The following is a 17,279-nucleotide window of genomic DNA, read 5'->3' as shown; positions in this document are numbered from 1 at the left end:
ACCGACCGACCGACCGAGTAACATACAACACCAAGAGAACAGCCAGACATGGGGGGGGGAAAAATCATCTGACCAACACAGTGAGAATGTGACATAAAAAAACACCCCCAAAAGAGAGAAATAAATCATTAAAGAGACATGAAAGAGTGAGTATAAGAAAACAGAAGAACCTGGCCTGCTACCTCCCTGGGCACAATCCCCTCATGAGCAGCCATCTTGTGTGGGTAATTATGATGAGTGGGCTAGCGCACGGCTAACAGCTGTTAGCGCCTCACCTGTATCCGTTTAGGAAGGCCTCGCCTCCGGAGACAGCGATGTCTCCAGTCAGCATCTTAAAGGTGGTGGTTTTCCCCGCGCCGTTGATTCCAAGCAAGCCGAAGCACTACCCACCAAAAAGAATAACACACACACACACACCTCGTTAGAAACCGCAGGAGACGGGACGGAGCAGGAATTTGAATGTACACGTTGATAACATTGTAATTCAGTGCTGAACGCCTGTAAGTCAAGGGGAGGGTGATACGGGTTATTTATAATTGGTGTAACCTCTTTCTGAGCGCGGGAGAGGAAACCAATTCCTGGTTGGATCAACTTCCTGGATTGGATACATGTTGAAATTCAACTCGTGTATTGTAATGCATGTGCTCCACACGCAACTCAAATCTCCACACACAGGCACAGTGTGTGTACAGCAGACACACTCATTCCCAAAGAATAAAGAGATAAAGACCAGCACAAACACACGCAGATGCACACAAAAACACACAAAATCCCCTCCAAAACTGAAAATCCCCAGCAGGTTTCCCCTAGCTGCGTCTGAAAAGCACTGATCAACATCAGCCGCTAAATAAATCAGACACGTTTCTATCACTCTCCCTTTCCCTCCCCTACTACTGTAGCTCTCTCTCTCTCTCTCTCTCTCTCTCTCTCTCTCTCTCTCTCTCTCTCTCTCTCTCTTTCTCTCTCTCTCTCTCTGCCTCTCTCTCCCTCTCTCTCTCTCTCTGCCTCTCTCTCTCTCTCTCTCTCTCTCTCTCTCTCTCTGCCTCTCTCTCTCTCTCTCTCTCTCTCTCTCTCTCTCTCTCTCTGCCTCTCACTGTGCCTCTCTCTCCCTTTCCCCTCCCATTCTACTGTAGCACTCCTCTCTCTCCCTCCCCCTCTCTCCTTCTTGCCAGTTCTCTGATTCCCTCTCTCCGCCAGTACTGATCTTCTTTCTTCCCCCCCCCCGGGGAGGGACGTAGGGGGGGGGGGGGGGACACACGCAGCAGGAAGTCGGCTAGCGGAAGAGCGCTCCCCCCCCCGCGGGGAGGGGTCCTGCGGTCAGGTGACCCACCCCGCGAGAGGGGAGGCTCGCTCCGAATAAATATTCGATTCCTGTCATTCATTGATCCGTGCTTGTTTGCGACGTGGGCCTTGTGAGTGCAAGGCAGAGGGGCTAAGCTGCAGGTAAATAATGCAGGAAACACAGTGTGGGGATCTGTGGGGCGCTGGCTCACATTATTCCACTGACATTTACATTGAGTCTGGTGTAAACATGGCAATGACAGAGGATAAGGGCCTGTTCTGTGTATTTACGTGTGTGTGTGTGTGTGTGTGATGTTGCAGTGGGAATCATAGACTTCTGAGACAGAGGAAGGTGTTTTTTTTTTTTTTTTTTTACTATACTCCCTCTGCATCATATTTGTGGCGGGAATAAATCTTTGGGTGTTGATTGGTGTAGGTATGTGTGTTTCATGGCTCTTGCGAGGAGGTTTCATTTGTTTATTTGCGGCACGTGCGAGTGTTTATTGTTTTCGTGTTCCAAAGAGTCGGTAGAAGGTTCCAGAGGCCCCTGTTTTGTTTCGGTGTTTGCTGTGTGTGTGTGCGTGTGTGTGCACGCACGCGTGTTCCTGCGAATGTGTGGCTTACCTCAGCGGCGGGCACGCCCACACACACCCTGTCCACAGCGGGAACCTTCTTCCCTCGGTACACCTGCAGCGACGAGACAAGGAAATTAATCAGAGGGATGGAAAGACGGAGAGAGAGATAAGGAGAGGGAGGGAGAGAGCGAGAGAGGGGCGAGGAAAGGTGGAGCAGGGGGGGGGGTACTGAAAAATGATGGAAAGGAGGAGGGATGAAAGGAGGCGTGGACGAGCAGAGAGAGGAGGGGGGTAGGGAGGGGGAGGGATAACGAGAGAGAGAGTCCAACAATGCAGGGCGGGAGGAGAAACCGAGGGAGAGGGATGGCGGAGATGATAAAGGATGCAGAGAGAGAGAGAGAGAGAGAGAGGGAGAGAGGGAGAAAAAGAGAGAGAGAAAAAGAGAGAGAAAAAGAGAGAAAAAGAGAGAGAGAGAGATACAGTCGACGGGAACAGATAATGAGACAACATGGCAGGATGCAGGCAGCTCAGGTAGAACTGAGGTGTAAGTTCTTCCCTCCAGACACAGGCAGCAGCTCCATTACGCCCCAGTATCAAGTGGAGCAACGTTGGCTGAGTGTGGCTTGATCGGGCTGAGAGAATTCCCGCCTCCTGACACGCGAGCCCGAGATAAAGAAGCTAAGTGAAAGATGGGGAAGCTAGTCTCCATGCCTTGGAGAGTGTCGGAGGGAGAGAAAGAGAGAGAGAGAGAGCGATAGAGAGGTAGAGAGGAGAGAGAAGCAGGATCTGGTATTCAGAGTACGGAACCAGACCCCATGCCCAGATCCAAGCTGCAGATGAGAACGTGGTTAGCGCTTGCACAGCCTCTGCTTGCAAACTCCCTCCCCGCACATCGCACCCATATCCCTGAACGTCCAGCCCCTCGGACCAAATCTCCCAAACTACTTGCATTTCCTGAAATTCTCCCTCCCCCTCCTGCAAAAATCATCCGCAGGAGCGTGTGGCGCGCAAGCTAATCGCCCGGGACGACTTCCCTTACTCGGTCAGCATCATCCGCCAGTTGGGGAAAATCGACCACATGAAGCACTTTGCACCGAGCAAGGGTTCTCACAAAGGCATGCAAGCAGCGAAAGGGAATAAGATTGGATGCGGGTTTGAAAGTAACTTTGATTTGAACTTTGGGGGGGAGAGCCAATGCCAGACGTGGTCCGTGGCGGGTGTGAGGAACGATTTAGAACTCATTAAGCACTCAAAGTCAGGGGAACATCTCTGCCCTGCTCTGGGGGCCAGGGGTTTCTGGGAGAATTGTCAGCTGCGTGTCTACCTCTTGGCTGGATGAAATCACACCTTTCCTGGGGAAGGGTTACAGGGGAGCTGATAACCCAGTGTAGTGGGATCATTTGGCTGGTAATTGTGGGTCTGGTCGGGTTGGAAGGGAGGGGTGAAGTCTGGGTTGTGTGTGTTTGTGTGGAGGGTGGGGGGGGGTGGGTGGGGGGATTGAACGCTTCTTCAATGCTGGCTTCTTTATTGCCATCAGTTAGTTTCCTGCGTTAGTCTGTCTGGCTCCGAGCCACAGTGACACAGTAGGGCTTTGGCCTGGCGTCATTCAACTATTACAGTCACCCGAGAAGAGACGACAACGTCAAGTGTCTATGTTTGCATGGGGGTATTTTGTGTGAACACTCTTGAAGTATACGATCATATCAAGTCCAGTACTGTCTGGGTTAACCCTGCTCTGGGTCTCGCTGAAGATGGCCCATAAAGCATAAACAATAAACCACAAATATTAAATGACTTTTGAAATGACGTGTCCTCCTACAAGTCACACGTCTATATTGCTGAAGATGGTGTTTTACTGCATTTATTTGTTCCCTGGATGAACTGTATCAACGCTGTTTTGTCAGTATCGTGACCAACTTCTGTCCTTCACATACGAGGGAAACAAAGCAAAAAAGAGAGAGTGAGTGTGTCGGTATGTGTTTGGGAGAGAGTGAGTGTGTCGGTATGTGTTTGGGAGAGAGTGAGTGTGTCGGTATGTGTTTGGGAGAGAGTGAGTGTGTCGGTATGTGTTTGGGAGAAAGAGTGCGAGCATGTGTGTGAGCGAGTGTGTGTTAGTGTAGGGCCGGTGGGTGGTGAGTGTCTGTTAAGTAAAAGAGCCGAACTGAGGGAGAATGCCACTGCTGTTGGTCTACAGAGGAGACAGAGGGCTTTACAGAGCCAACTTGGATCCTGTACAGTAAACACCAGCTGGAGAATCAGACCAGCTGTGGAATGACAACCTGATGTTGGGCGACAAGGAGACTTCCAGAGAAAAAAGAGCCTCAGACGCAAAAGAAGAGTGGGGTCAGGAATCTCCGTTAATTTGCATATGGATTACCTTAATTGAGTTTAACCACAAGTAACATCAATGCTATCACAATCAAATATTTAAGGCTAATTAATAAATCATACATCTGCATTACTTATATCTTTTGGGCATTATAAATGCATGTTTTGACTGAAAAAATAACTTGTGGCTTTCACAAGTTAAACGCTCCGAATTGAAAACTTCAGAGCATTGATGTATGATCAAAGCAAGTTCTAAAACGGGCCTGAATGAGATCTCTGTGTATTTTGTCGAAGCGGTTGCCACGGCACTCATAACTCACAAGTCTCCTCTGCACTCCAAGCAGCTGTCACTGTCTTCCATCTAACTTTTTTTCCCCCCCGGAGCAGCTGTAAGGTCACACTGACAGCGAGCGGGGCGTTGCTAGCGCTAAGGGTCGTATCTGTCGCAATTACCCCGGCCCATCGATTACACCGCTAAGCTAACGCGGAGGCTAGCGCTAGGCCCTCGGCCCCGCCGTTGGCCATTTGTAAATCCGTCCTGGGGGAAGGAGACCCGGGAAGAGGACAGTGTCATATGACTGATTTCCTGTCAATCGCTTGAGAGACGTGTCTCAGATTTATGGTGGGCCGGCGGTCTGTCGGCTAGTTTGGCATGCTCATTGATCAGCCGTTATCTGGGCACCGCCCGGATAGCGGGTAGCTGATGTGGGAGTTGATGAGGAGGGCAGCGGGGTATGTTCTGATGCCGGCTGTCCCTGTTGTCGAGGGTCTCAGATAGGGAGTCAGATGGCTGAGTGGTTAGGGAAGCGGGCTAGTAATCAGAAGGTTGCTAGTTCGATTCCCGGCTATGCCAACCAAATGACGTTGGGCAATGCACTTCACCCTACTTGCCTCGGGGGAATGTCCCTGTACTTACTGTAAGTCGCTCTGGATAAGAGCGTCTGCTAAATGACTAAATGTAAATGTCTCGTTAGCTGGGTGTGCACACGCAAACGTAAACAAAGGAGACATTCTTTGTCGTCTCACTTCGTATTTTGGAGAAATGCTGAATAGATACGGTATGATGCTCCAGATGGTCTTTATTTTGATGCGTGGAAGACTAAATATGCATAGCTTTAAGGCTGATTAGCTAAGGTTACCGGAGGCTAAGTGTAACTTTGAAAACGTCGCGAAAACCAGAGGTGTCATTTCTCCCCGTCTTCCCAGTTCATTTCACCTTGTGAAAGTCTGCAAGTTCTACATTACTCCTCCAACTGTTATATTCAAATCCTGCTCGTTAATTACCCCGGCAGTGTGCAGAGAGGTGTCCTCGGCGAGAGGCGGTGAATGATTGAGTGCCAGGGAGAGCGAGGGCGTCGGAGAGAGCCGTCTGAGGGTTTTGAAGCCTGGCCAGATGTCGGGGCAATGGGGGCTGCCGTGGCGACGCTCGCTTCCTCTCCCGGCGCTCGTGGAGGAACATCTGCTCTCGGCCAGGGTGTTAATCTGGGCGGTGATGAGGCTCGCGCCGTCCCAGCATGCCGAGCTGCACTCGCTCACTTGACGCTGGTGAGGTGTGGTGGGGGGGTGGGGGGTGAGAGTGGAGGAGGGAGATCTAGCGACAGCTGGCTAAGGCTTTAGCACCCCTGAGAACTATGGCTGGTGCTCCTCAAAGAAGATCCTACCCTCCCCCCCTCTTCCCTGTCCTCCCACATGCGCGCACACCCCTCGAGGGTAAAATGTGCCCACAGCTGTGGCTCGACAGTCTTTTCGCTTCCTATCCAAAACTGGATGACATACTTAGGAAGCCACCAGAGAGAAACAGCTGGCAACACCGGCGCGTCTGATTTTAATTGGAGTCATGTCTCAATCCGACTCAGCTGAGACCCTCTTCCAGGGCTGGATGTCATTTTACCAAAGCTTAGCCCAACCTGCCTTCTCGTTTGTTGACACTGAGTGGAACAATGACAACTAATAAGTAAATGGGCTTTTTGGCGGTGTGGCGAGATGTTTGGGAGGTGAGGTTAGTTTTACGATCTAAACCGACAACTTATTCGAACTTAATGGAGAATGTGAGTCACATTGTCACTCGTGGTTAGTACAACTGCCCAGAGCCCAGACCCAGTGTTCGCACGGCTTGACCCGTCGCAAGCGCCTCAGTACCTTGGTGAGATCACAGATTCGCAGGAGGTCGTTTTTGCCGCCGGCCTTGGTGCACGCGTTGTCGCTCCCGAGCCACATCCACGTCCTCATCCCCCTTGGGCAGCGACTCGCCGGAAACGAGTCTGCAACACACAAAAAGAGTTGTGAACCACCAGTCACATGACACCGACTTGACCAACTGTCACCTACAGCACCTGTATATTGTGTTTATTATGTTTTTACGTAAATAAATATGTACATGTATATGTGCTACTTGAAGACACTTGAGTTGTATTCCGTGCCCTGCAGTACCTGGGTTTGAAGAAGAAATTGTACTGATGAGGAGTGTGATGGTGAACATGACCAGTCCCTGGATGGACATGGCACACAGGTTCTTCCCCACCATGTCCCAGCCCAGAGGGTTTTTAAAACGGTCTTCCCCTGGAAGGAGGAGGGGAGGGGGGGGGGGGGCAGGTTGGTTTAAAAGCAGACAGCAGGGTAACACATCACTCGTGAGGAACTGTAGGATTAAAAAGGTCGAAAAAACATCTGAGGGGGGGGGGGGGGGGGGGGGGGTGGGGGGGGGGGGGGGGGTGATATCTACGCTGATCAAAGAAAACAGTATTGAAGGAAGAGGCTGCATTTTTCTTTTTTTTTCTTTTTCTCGTGTTTTTGTAGCTGACTCACTGGCTGTGTGACGGCCCGCAGCTTGCCAAGGCCTTCTCATCTCCTCTGACTCCTGACACACGTTCTCCTTCCCCAAGCCCTCTTTTCATCCATGCATAGATTTCAGAAATACTGACAGCCCAAACTTCCTTTCTTCACCCCGCCCCCCCGCCCCCTCTATCTCTGCTTCGGGGGGACAAGACAGAGGAAAACTTAAACGTTTTCCGTCTCATTCTAACGGCAAATAGCCTCTCTCAAGACCGGCCCTTTTAAGTTGTGATTGCTTTCCTTATTACTCTTCCCGCCGCAAAGTGATTCCTCAAACTGCCATTTCCTGCCACATCGCTTCAGATAAACCTTGCCTCTCCCCCCTCCGGCCCAGCCACCTCCCCCACACTTCGCCATGTCTCTGCCATACTCATCCAGTGAAAATCTGGCTAAATATAGTGTGGAATGGTTGCAGTAGTGCAATTGGTCAGATGCCCCTCTCCCCAGGGCTGGTGAGTCAATCCTGTTACTCATACTAGAGGAGTCACGCTGAAGACTTCAGGATAGCTTGTACGTTTAACGCGATGAAAGGACGAACGCGATCAAGTATTGGTCCGACTGTAGGAGTAGGGTTAGAGATTGAGGAAATGTAAATTCCTTGCACTCAGTTGGTGAACTCTCGGAATACAGAATACGTGCTATAACCATTCAAGAGCTAAAACACGATTAAAGTTTGAATGGCTTCTCTCTGCGTCCTTGAACATTTTGCACCGACTGATTCTGGTCTTTTCATTTCATTTGATCTTCACTGCCGATAAGGATGCACAATTTTTACTAACCAAGTGAACCTGTTCACTATAACTCTTAAAACAGTTTTCCCTTTCCAAAATAAATTCCCTAAGACGCAAGATACAGGAGCCAGCACCTACGCAGCAATCTTTAGAGAAGAACAGTCCGCACTGAATCGCTCCTCCTAAAGTTGACATCTCTTTCCCCGAATGTTTCCCTTTCCCAGCCTCACCAAGTTATTTCTTGTTTTCTCTGAGGGTTTACAAAAGCTCTTGGGTGTCGATATCTCGTTTTTCCCCCCCCCAAAAGCCGCTCGTGACCGTCCATGTCTAAAAGGGGCCTATGGGGATCAGTGTGGGCTGGAAGGTGTTGTTGGGGAGAGCTCTCCCTACCGAAGCTGCTGAACAGAGTGGCCATGGCCTGGTTCTTGGCCATGTCGATGAGGCCTCGGCCCAGACAGAAGTGAGGGAAGATCAGCAGCACCTGCTTCACGATGTTGTTGATGTTGGAGATGTTCTGTTGAGAAACACCCCCCCCCCACACACACACACACACACACACACACACACATACAGGAACACACAAACGTTAGCTACATACAAGGTGCGCGGGATGAAACGAACCACAACGAAAACAGTTATCGCGTGGCACGTGGCATGATGTCACATGACCGAGAGCAGGGGGGGGGGGGGGAGTTATAGTTGCGGCGCCCGCGGCGGTGCAAATCTGTCGAGTGGCCTCGGGAAAGAGTCGGGGGGTGAAGGGGGAAGTGGCTTGTGGCTTTGTGACGCCAGCCTGGGTAATTAACAAACATCCTCTGTGCTGTGCGTTCTGAAACTCGGTGGAGGGGAGTCGTGTTGTGGAGTGGGGTGCCGCAGAGCACGCGCCGAAACGTGAGCGCACGCCTGGGCTTCGGGACTCGTGTCTGATGAGAGAGAGCGGCGCTCGCGAGGAGTCTCTCTCACACACAGACAGACACACACAGACACACACACACCACCAAACGATTCTCTGAGGCCGAGTCGTACAGGCAGGCACACAATTACAGGAATATAAAAAGCGACGTAGTCGTGTGAGGCGCGCACACCCACGAAACGTATCGCTCGGTGCGCTGAAGCTTCATTACCCGGGTCAGCCTCTATCGTGTCTGGGCCCATCCTGATTACACTACACCCACAACCCACCCACACCTCCACCCCCACCCCTACTCTCCTCCCCCCGGGCTACCGCGGAGCGACGGTGCCTTTTTATAGCACACAATCCCTAATTAATTAAATGAAAGTCTGTCTGCCTCTCACTGTACTCTGCCAGCTGCAGCTCCTGGTCTCCACTAGCACTCTCATTAGCCAGGGAGGGTGCCGGCTAAAAGAAGAGGGAGAGAGAGGGAGAGAAAGAGAGATGTAGACTTTGATATCAGAGGGGTGGATTGATGGGAGACAGACAGACAGGCATGCTGATAGACAGGCAAGCAGACAGACAGACAGACAGACAGGCAGACATGGTTGGTTTGACACACTGTTTTGATGACACCTAAAGCCGAACAGTTGTTTACTCTGAGACTTCTACATCTACTTTAACATTGGATTTGTTTCGGCACGGTAAATGAGGGGAATTTCCGTTGTGATTGATACCCCTAGGGAACCAACATATGCTGTAGATCAGTCTTTGCCATGATACACAGACGTAGCTTTTTCCCTCTATCGGTTTTTCCAACCGTCAGGCCATACCTTGCCCGACAACAACCTCAGCGGCTGGGCTTGGTACATCTGCGCAGTTATGAGAGCAAAACTTGATACTTTCCCACAGCAACGTAGCGCATTGCTTACTTCAGGAGTCTCTGTTAGTGCTATTTCTATAGCAGGTTCAAGTTGAGAAGGAGTAGCCTGACAGGCTGCTCTCCTCTGAAGACGGTGTCGATCCCCGTGGCCTAAATTCCTGGTCTCGGTGTGAATGCCTCATCCAAACACCTCGTTGATCACTGTGTCAAAGGCAAGTCTAACGAGTCCAGCTGTGCGTTGGCCCGCGCTTCAACACCCAGATCAACATCCTGGTGTTGCCGTGACGGACTTGGAGGCTCTGGGATCACTTAAACTAACATGTCGGGGAGGATAATGTGTGCCATGGTGTCTGTGTCGGGTGTCGTGTGTTACCGTACTGGTTAGGACAAACACGACCTCGTCCGTGAGTGTCAGCGAGTGAATGAATCTGGACGTGGACCCTGTCGTACAGTCCTACTTTTGCACAGGACTGGTCTAAAAAGGACAGGTAAAAAAATAAAAAATAAAACACAACTCGCTGCACTTCAAATACATACCTCCGATAAATAAATAAATCATGAAAAGGGATGACCTCGCTCGGACAAGGGCCGTTCGTCTTGGAGTGGAACGTCGAGAGAGCGAGACCTAATTCGAGATCGATACTCCAAATACGGCGTCTTCTGTGCGCGTCGGGGAGAAGTGAAGGGGCTTCTCGGGCCATGATGAAACGCCGGACGCTTTCTTCTTCCCAAGTTTATGCTACGCGCCCATAAATCATTTTCCAAAGCTTACGAGGGGGGAGAGTCTCCAAGGCCCTGGTCTGACCCACATTGCCTGGTGTTTCTATTCCCCCAGCTTCGCCTCCCTCACCGCAGGGACACGACTCGCACAGGGAAACAAGCTTCAACGCCAGGCATACGGAGAGCCAACCAGAAACCATTCCAACCCCCACTGCAAATTGTTCATCCAAAACTTTGATGTGTCCGTGAAAATAAGGTACTGTTCAGGAGGCCTACATGCTTTGGTGTCCATTAGAAGGAGGAAGCGCAGCGCGATGATAAAGTAATAAAGTCGCGTTCACCACTCGCAAAAACCCCGACCGCTTCGGGAAAACGACCTCTCCTGCCTTTTTTATATTTGAACGTATGAAATAAAGTTGCGGTATGTGCAGCAATTAAGCTGCGGGGTGCGGAGATAGGATAGGCTGCTGGACTTTTTCGTATGCTGCAACACGGGCCAAGAGGTTATGACACAGCAGAACTCATGCAGCTCTTTCAACTACCACAAGCGCTCGCACACCCACACGGACACACACACACACACTCCTCTCCGACCCCCTACCCTACCAGATCTATAGGGGCCTGTGGCTCAGTCTGAGTAGCTGGAGGCTCATGTATTGACTCAGGCACCATCTCATGCATGCAAGGCAGACAGGGATTGATGCAATCCACAGGGAGCTGGACACCAAATAAATATCTCCCAGGCTCCCCTCAGTCTCCAGATGAAACTGGGACATGGAGTTCGTTGCGAGTCTCAGATTTTTTCTCCCTTTCTGGTCTCGGGGCTTTTTTCTTCCTCCCCGGACGTCCTCCTGTCGGGGATTCCGATTTATTCACGCCCGACCTTTTGGATGAAACGGAATAAATAGATGAGGGGAATAAAAGGAGCCGTGGCGTACTGTTACATGGCGGCTCTCATTTAGCCATCGCCTCCACGCAGGCTTGGAAGGAAGGCATGAACGAGTGAGGAGGAGAGGAACAAAAAAGAAAAAGAGAAGGAGAAAAGATTGAGCTGTCAAGATACAGACCCCCCCCCCACCCCACCCCCCACCTGTCAGGAGAAACCGGGGCGTGGTCTGTTTTCGCCTTATCTGCGGCGGCCGTTTTTGCGTCGAGTCCGTCCCACGGGGGTTTATCGGGACCGGGCAGAGGGAAATATGGACGGCTGGATGCGTCTGCCCGTCACAGCAAAATGTATTCTGTGGCTGTCAGGGGGCTGGGGGGGGGGGCGCTGATGTGTCCATCCTGGGCAGCTACAGGGGTCTGGTATCTGTATTGACATCACGGGAAGTGATTGCTAGGGGTTGTCGCGCCCCCCCCCCCCCCCCCTCCTGTCTGTCATGTCTCTATTGACCCTGAGAGCTACAAGGCAGGCTTCTAACAGCAATCAGCAGCAATGCCCTTGACAAGCAGGACTTCAGTAGGTCGCTGGCACAACATGGCAGAGAGCCACTTGCGCTGTTCCGTTGCCGCACTAACAGCTCTCGCTATTATAGTTCTTTTAAACTATGCCGGTAAAATGTTTTGGTTCGAACAGCAAGAACAACAACACGCTGACATAGTTTGAAGGGGCCGCTGTTTGAAGAAACAGGAAAGGACGGCGAACGACGATGATAATGACATTGCTATTCAAATGAGGAGCTCTTGCAATGAGGGAGACATTGTTTGAAGTGAAGCGGTTTCAGGAGACGCATTTCAGAGATGGACAGAGATGGAAATTCGGGGGGCTTGTGATCAGAGTTACAGTGCTGAGAAGAAGAAAAAAAAGAATATGAAATGATCATTTGGAAAGCCTACTACAAGTGGAGGGCATATAGATACAGATACATAATGTATCAGGGCGAAGTACATGCAAACTAAAACGGTTAACTGCCGAAATAATGCATATTCGATCTGCTTCGGTGGCGCAGGTAAAAGAAAAAACGCCACGTTACAACGATGGATACAATGTCGCTGACAAAGTCGAGAGGAGAAGTGAGTTTGACAGGCTTCAGACGTCTAATAGAAAAGTAAACAGGAGCGTCTGACAGGAAGAATCTCCATCCTGTTCTTTGTTCCCAAAGTTCTCCTTTTCACACCTCCCGACTTCCCTCTCTCTTTCTTTTTGATTCCCGAAAGAGAAGCGAAGCTCTCAGATTAAATGAACACGGATGAAAGATGGATGAAACACAGTCTACAAAGACACTATTCTCCCCTAACAATTAAACATTAAAGGGAATAGATAAATACCACCTCAAAAAATTCTTATAGCGGGCAAAATAATTTCTTTTTACTCTAACCTCTGGAGAATGTACACCTGGAAACAGGTTCAATTAGCCAGATATAACCACATTACCCAAGTATAATAACTTGATGAGTAATGCTCCCTTTAATGAAAAGACTGTGTGTGTGTGTGTGTGTGTGTGTGCGCGCGCAAGACAGAGAAATAAACTGCTTTTCATTCCCCAGTGTTTAAATCTCGGATATATAAATTCTACAAAACAGCAAATATGATTGGTTGTTTCTAATTGAGCCTGAGTTAAATGTGTGTGTATGTGTGTGAGAGTGTTCTACATGAGTGAGTGTGCTTCTGTTCATTGTATGTTTGCACATCTGTCCTTCTATATCTTTATAAATCCATTTTAAAATGGGGTATTTTCCTTAAAATAGCATACTAATAGTGTATAGTAATGGTGTATATTCTAGTTTAGAAACATGATATATTCAAGTTTGCTTGCACTAGAAACCTTGCCCTGCTACATAGTAGTTTTACACTATGTAGCAGGACCCAACACAAGAATCGAACAACATCTGTGCAAAGGATGATGGACACACTGACTTTGAGCCTGTGTTTGTTCCTATGTGTGAGTAGTGCGTGTGGTGCTGCGAGGCATGTGTGCGTGTGCGTGCGTGTGTGCGTGTGCGTACCCACCTCGTCGTCAAAGAGCTCCATGACGAAGGTGGCCACGCTGCCGTTGATGCCGATGAAGAGGTTGATGCAGGTGAGAACCACGTAGGCCGTGCTGGGGACAGTGAAGAAGAACGCGGCAGGGTACATCATGGGGGTGATGGACCACCTGGGGGACACACGGCTGGGGGGTGAGGAGGTGGTCCCCAACTGTTCTCCACGAGATATCGATGCAGAATTTATGCCAATTGTACTTTGCGCTTTAACCGTCACGTTAGTCAGTCTTGTTTTTCCTGTGGGCAACCATGCAGAAGCTAAAACGATTTTAAAGTCTGGGGATGATCAAATAAATAAAACAATAACGAGAAGATTGAATAAACAATACAGTGCGGGGGCCTGTACATAGCTGGAGGGAATGTTTTCGACTTTCTTTACCCCCCCCAAAAAAGCATCGTCATTCATCATTGTACTTTGCCTTTTAATTTGTGTTTGTACACATCCACACAAATGATTTTGTATTCAGGATTTCTTCTTCCCCCCCACCCACCCCCCCCCCCCCCCCCCACCCCCCCATTTTCCTGCTTCCTATCAGACTGACACGGCCAGGCAGCTTAACGATCGGGGAGGGCGGGTCGGCGGGCTCCAGAGAAGCCTAATCCGGCATCATCAGGTTGCTTACCCATACAGCAGCAGCAGCAGGATCAACGCCGGCAGGTTGGCCGGTGACACGTAGGACTTTTGTTGGAAGCACAGGAAGATGACGATGACGATGACACACGGGACGATGTAGTTGCACTGGGAAGTCAAACACAAAGGCGACGACACACGCCGTCGTTAGGTGGTTGGTTTGTGGTGGTTTTCGATTGGACGCTCATGGGACGTGTGACGTCGAAGAGGTGAGTGGACGCCGACAGCACGTGCAGTGCCGCTCTGACATCATGACTTGACACACAAAACTCATTTAGCTTCACCGATAGTAGCAGGCAATGTCAATAATTCAGTTCATGTCCATAACGATTATTCAGTCATCCTGCAGGCAAGACAGTTAATTGAGCACTTCTCTATCAATGCTGTTGGAATATTCTTTCGATACAGCCCCAGGTCAATTACAACATGTCAGGATTTACTTTGCAACCATATTGGCAAACTTCCTTAAATGATGCAAGTCCATGGAATATGAAGAAAGTTGCAATAAAGTACACTAATAATACTTCCTAATGATCCAAGATACAGTATATTCTTTCATTCACATCATTAAACTCTCAGCAAAACCTCAGAAACACAGAATCCAAAAAGTTGACATTGAGATCAAGTTCCGTTTCATATTCTCTCTTCCCCCAGCCCAGTTTCACATTCCATCTCACCTACACCCCACACAGTAAGAGAGGGGTGTGTGTGTGTGTGTGTGTTGACGTGTAGCCCAGGCAGAAAGGGCGGGGCTCAGATCAAGAGAGGTTAATACCTACCATATCCCAGGCGAAGTTAGCCAGCCAGTAGACGGCGGGGTTGACCCCGCTGACAAACTGCAGGTGCTTGGCCTTGGAGACCCGCTCCTGGATGAGGAAGAGGACGAAGCTGGCCGGGATGAAGGACATGGCGAAGATCACGCAGATGGACACCACCACGTCGGTGGAGGTCGTCGCTCTGCAGGGGAACAGAAACGCCGGGAGAAGAGGCGTCGGGTCAGAGGGAGGGAGCGTCAGGTGGAGGTTGCGTAGCGACGGCCTCGGCTCTTTGCAGCGTCTGCGACAGCGTCTTGAGCGTGCCCTGGCTGTTCTGTTAATGGACGTGGTTCAGTGGGTTGATCCTGTCTGTGTCAATCTAAGGGGAAATATTGACCCGTGCGTGGGTTCGGGTCCGTGGGACCCATTTTCAGTGTTTCCCGAAAGAAAAATGACACCGTTCAGTCAGTGCACACTGTGTACTCCCCTCCTACACATTTCTAATACAGTTGGTGTTTCGGGTTCACTGGACCCGGGGGCGATACATTGTTTGTGTAGGTAGGTGGAAAGGAGTGAAAATGGAACAAAAAGGTTTGCTGTGGGCCCTCACTCGTTCTCCCTCTTCCCTGGAGCTGCCGATTGAACATGGCACCAAGAACCTGTCCATCTCCCTGGCTGTCTGGACGTCTCTTGCTCGTGTCCCCACACTTTGTAGCGCGGGGAACTACTAAACGATTGTGGGTATCCGCACAACGTTACTGTAATACAACACTCTGGGTTAGTCTACAGAAGTTGTGTTTGGATCGCTTTCAAAGACAAAAACAACGTTGTGGATCCGACAGATGCACAAACACTGGTTGCGTAACACAGATATGAACGCACAAGGGTTGAGAACATTCCGGTCTGAATAGTAAGGTCTGAATCACCGACTGGTCTACCATTTGCTCGAACTCTGATTTATGAAAAGGTATGTTTTGATACCTTTTTTGGGGTGTATGCGCATGTTCAATTATCATTTCAACTTGTCCCTCCGGCATGAATGACCCACTCATACTGACTCATGGGAACATCACAACTAAAACTATGCAGTCTGCCCCTAAAATCAAACAAACTCAAACTTTTTTACATGAAACTTTACCATACAAACGGCCTCTTAGGGTCTTATTTTAGCATAGCGACGTACAGTTTAGGGTGGATTTGAACCTGTGACTTCTTGGCCAAAAACATAGCTGTCCTACGGTGATTTGGACATAGCCAGATTTACTATTCTATCTCAGCACTTACACTGGGTGCCAAGAAAAAATACACTTGCGCAACATTCATTTAATCTTGTCAAAAGTAGAACGAAGCCATTGATGCTGAAATGTGTTCAAGGTCAATCATTTTGTATGAAATGCGTGAGTGCCACTAGATTGCCAGTTAGATAACCTCCCATCTCTTTGAACAGTAATGTGTGTATTTGAGAACTTCTTAAGTCTGTGCTCATATGCAGTGGATGAGTCAATTAGGCCTTCATTTTTGAAACGGAAAATATATGTTCTATGCTGTTTGTACATAAAAATATATTTTGAACATTGCCAACTCCACTTAAAGTCTCAACTTGCGTATTCCTTCAATTCTGAGCTCCCTTCTCGTCTCCCCTTCTCGTCTCCCCGCTCAACCCACCACAAACTCCAGTCATACATTATAATTCCTACTTTTGAGGGGGGGGATTTAGAGGCCAATAAGCAAGAACTGGAAACTTGACACATAAAGCAGCCAAAGTTTACAGTACATTCAAAGGTCAGTTGACTGAACTTAAATAATTCACTTTGCTGCATTTTGCAAGGAGAGCATACTAATGAAACCCTTCTCCAGACTTCACTCTTCTCCACAGAAGTCGAGATGAATGATGTATTGTACAGGTCGGGGACCAGCTATTGTGGTAGGCTACCCTAGTTCTTTTGGATTATTAGCACCGGCATGGATCAGAAGGAGGTGTTCGTTCGAGCTGTGTCAGTCAAGTCTCTGAAGAATAACAAGAAAACAGGAGACCCGGAACTCGTCTTCTGACACGCGAAGCACAAAGTGTTTTCGGCTGCTGCATCTTCTTGTTCCCGAGCCGGTGTGACCTTTAGTTCCTTATGATATATCTTCATTTGAGCTGTTTGGTTATCGGGACGTCCTTGCTGCACGGGCGTAATTAGCTGGGAATGAGACAACGGTATATTTCATCCCCCCCCCCCTCCCCCGTTCCCTCCGTCCTGTAGGAACGTCTCGGCGGGCTACCTGCCGTGTGATTAACATATTAACTAACTTACCCCCGCGTCGCCGTAGCGCTGCATTTATCAGTACAAGACCAGACGCAATTAGGACGACATAAATACGAAATAATTTACGCCGTGGGTGCCGCCCCAGATCTGAATGGGGTTTATCGAAATTGCGGCGCGGTGGATTGTTTTAAGCGGCGGGATCGCTAATGATGCAACCTCGAACGTTTGAAAGTGGCTAATTGATGTGAAGGGGGACATGCCGCCGTGCTAATCAAGCTTTAAGTTGAAACAGGTTTGAGGTAAACAGAGAGGAGGTGGGGTTTTACATACACGCTGTTCTCCAGGTGTTGCACCTTACGGGGGGCGGAGCTAGGGGAAGGTCAGAGACCATGCTGTGGTAACGAAAGGTAAGAAAGG

The 17,279-nt window shown here is 49.5% G+C and overlaps 1 protein-coding gene across 1 annotated transcript in view; it reads right to left on the bottom strand.

Moving 5' to 3' along the window:
• LOC136967759 (phospholipid-transporting ATPase ABCA1-like) overlaps positions 1–17,279 on the bottom strand; it is a 113,229-nt gene that overhangs the window by 19,145 nt on the left and 76,805 nt on the right. Inside the window, 10 exon segments of the mRNA XM_067261682.1 lie at positions 276–382; positions 1,906–1,968; positions 6,324–6,366; positions 6,368–6,445; positions 6,615–6,642; positions 6,645–6,743; positions 8,138–8,261; positions 13,193–13,337; positions 13,848–13,963; positions 14,635–14,812. Coding sequence (XP_067117783.1) covers positions 276–382; positions 1,906–1,968; positions 6,324–6,366; positions 6,368–6,445; positions 6,615–6,642; positions 6,645–6,743; positions 8,138–8,261; positions 13,193–13,337; positions 13,848–13,963; positions 14,635–14,812 — 981 coding nt within the window.

This window comes from Osmerus mordax, chromosome 23 (assembly GCF_038355195.1).
Source record: "Osmerus mordax isolate fOsmMor3 chromosome 23, fOsmMor3.pri, whole genome shotgun sequence".
Lineage (NCBI taxonomy): Eukaryota > Metazoa > Chordata > Actinopteri > Osmeriformes > Osmeridae > Osmerus > Osmerus mordax.
The sequence above is the reverse complement of the archived record's forward strand: the minus strand, read 5'-3'. Positions and strand labels throughout refer to the sequence as shown.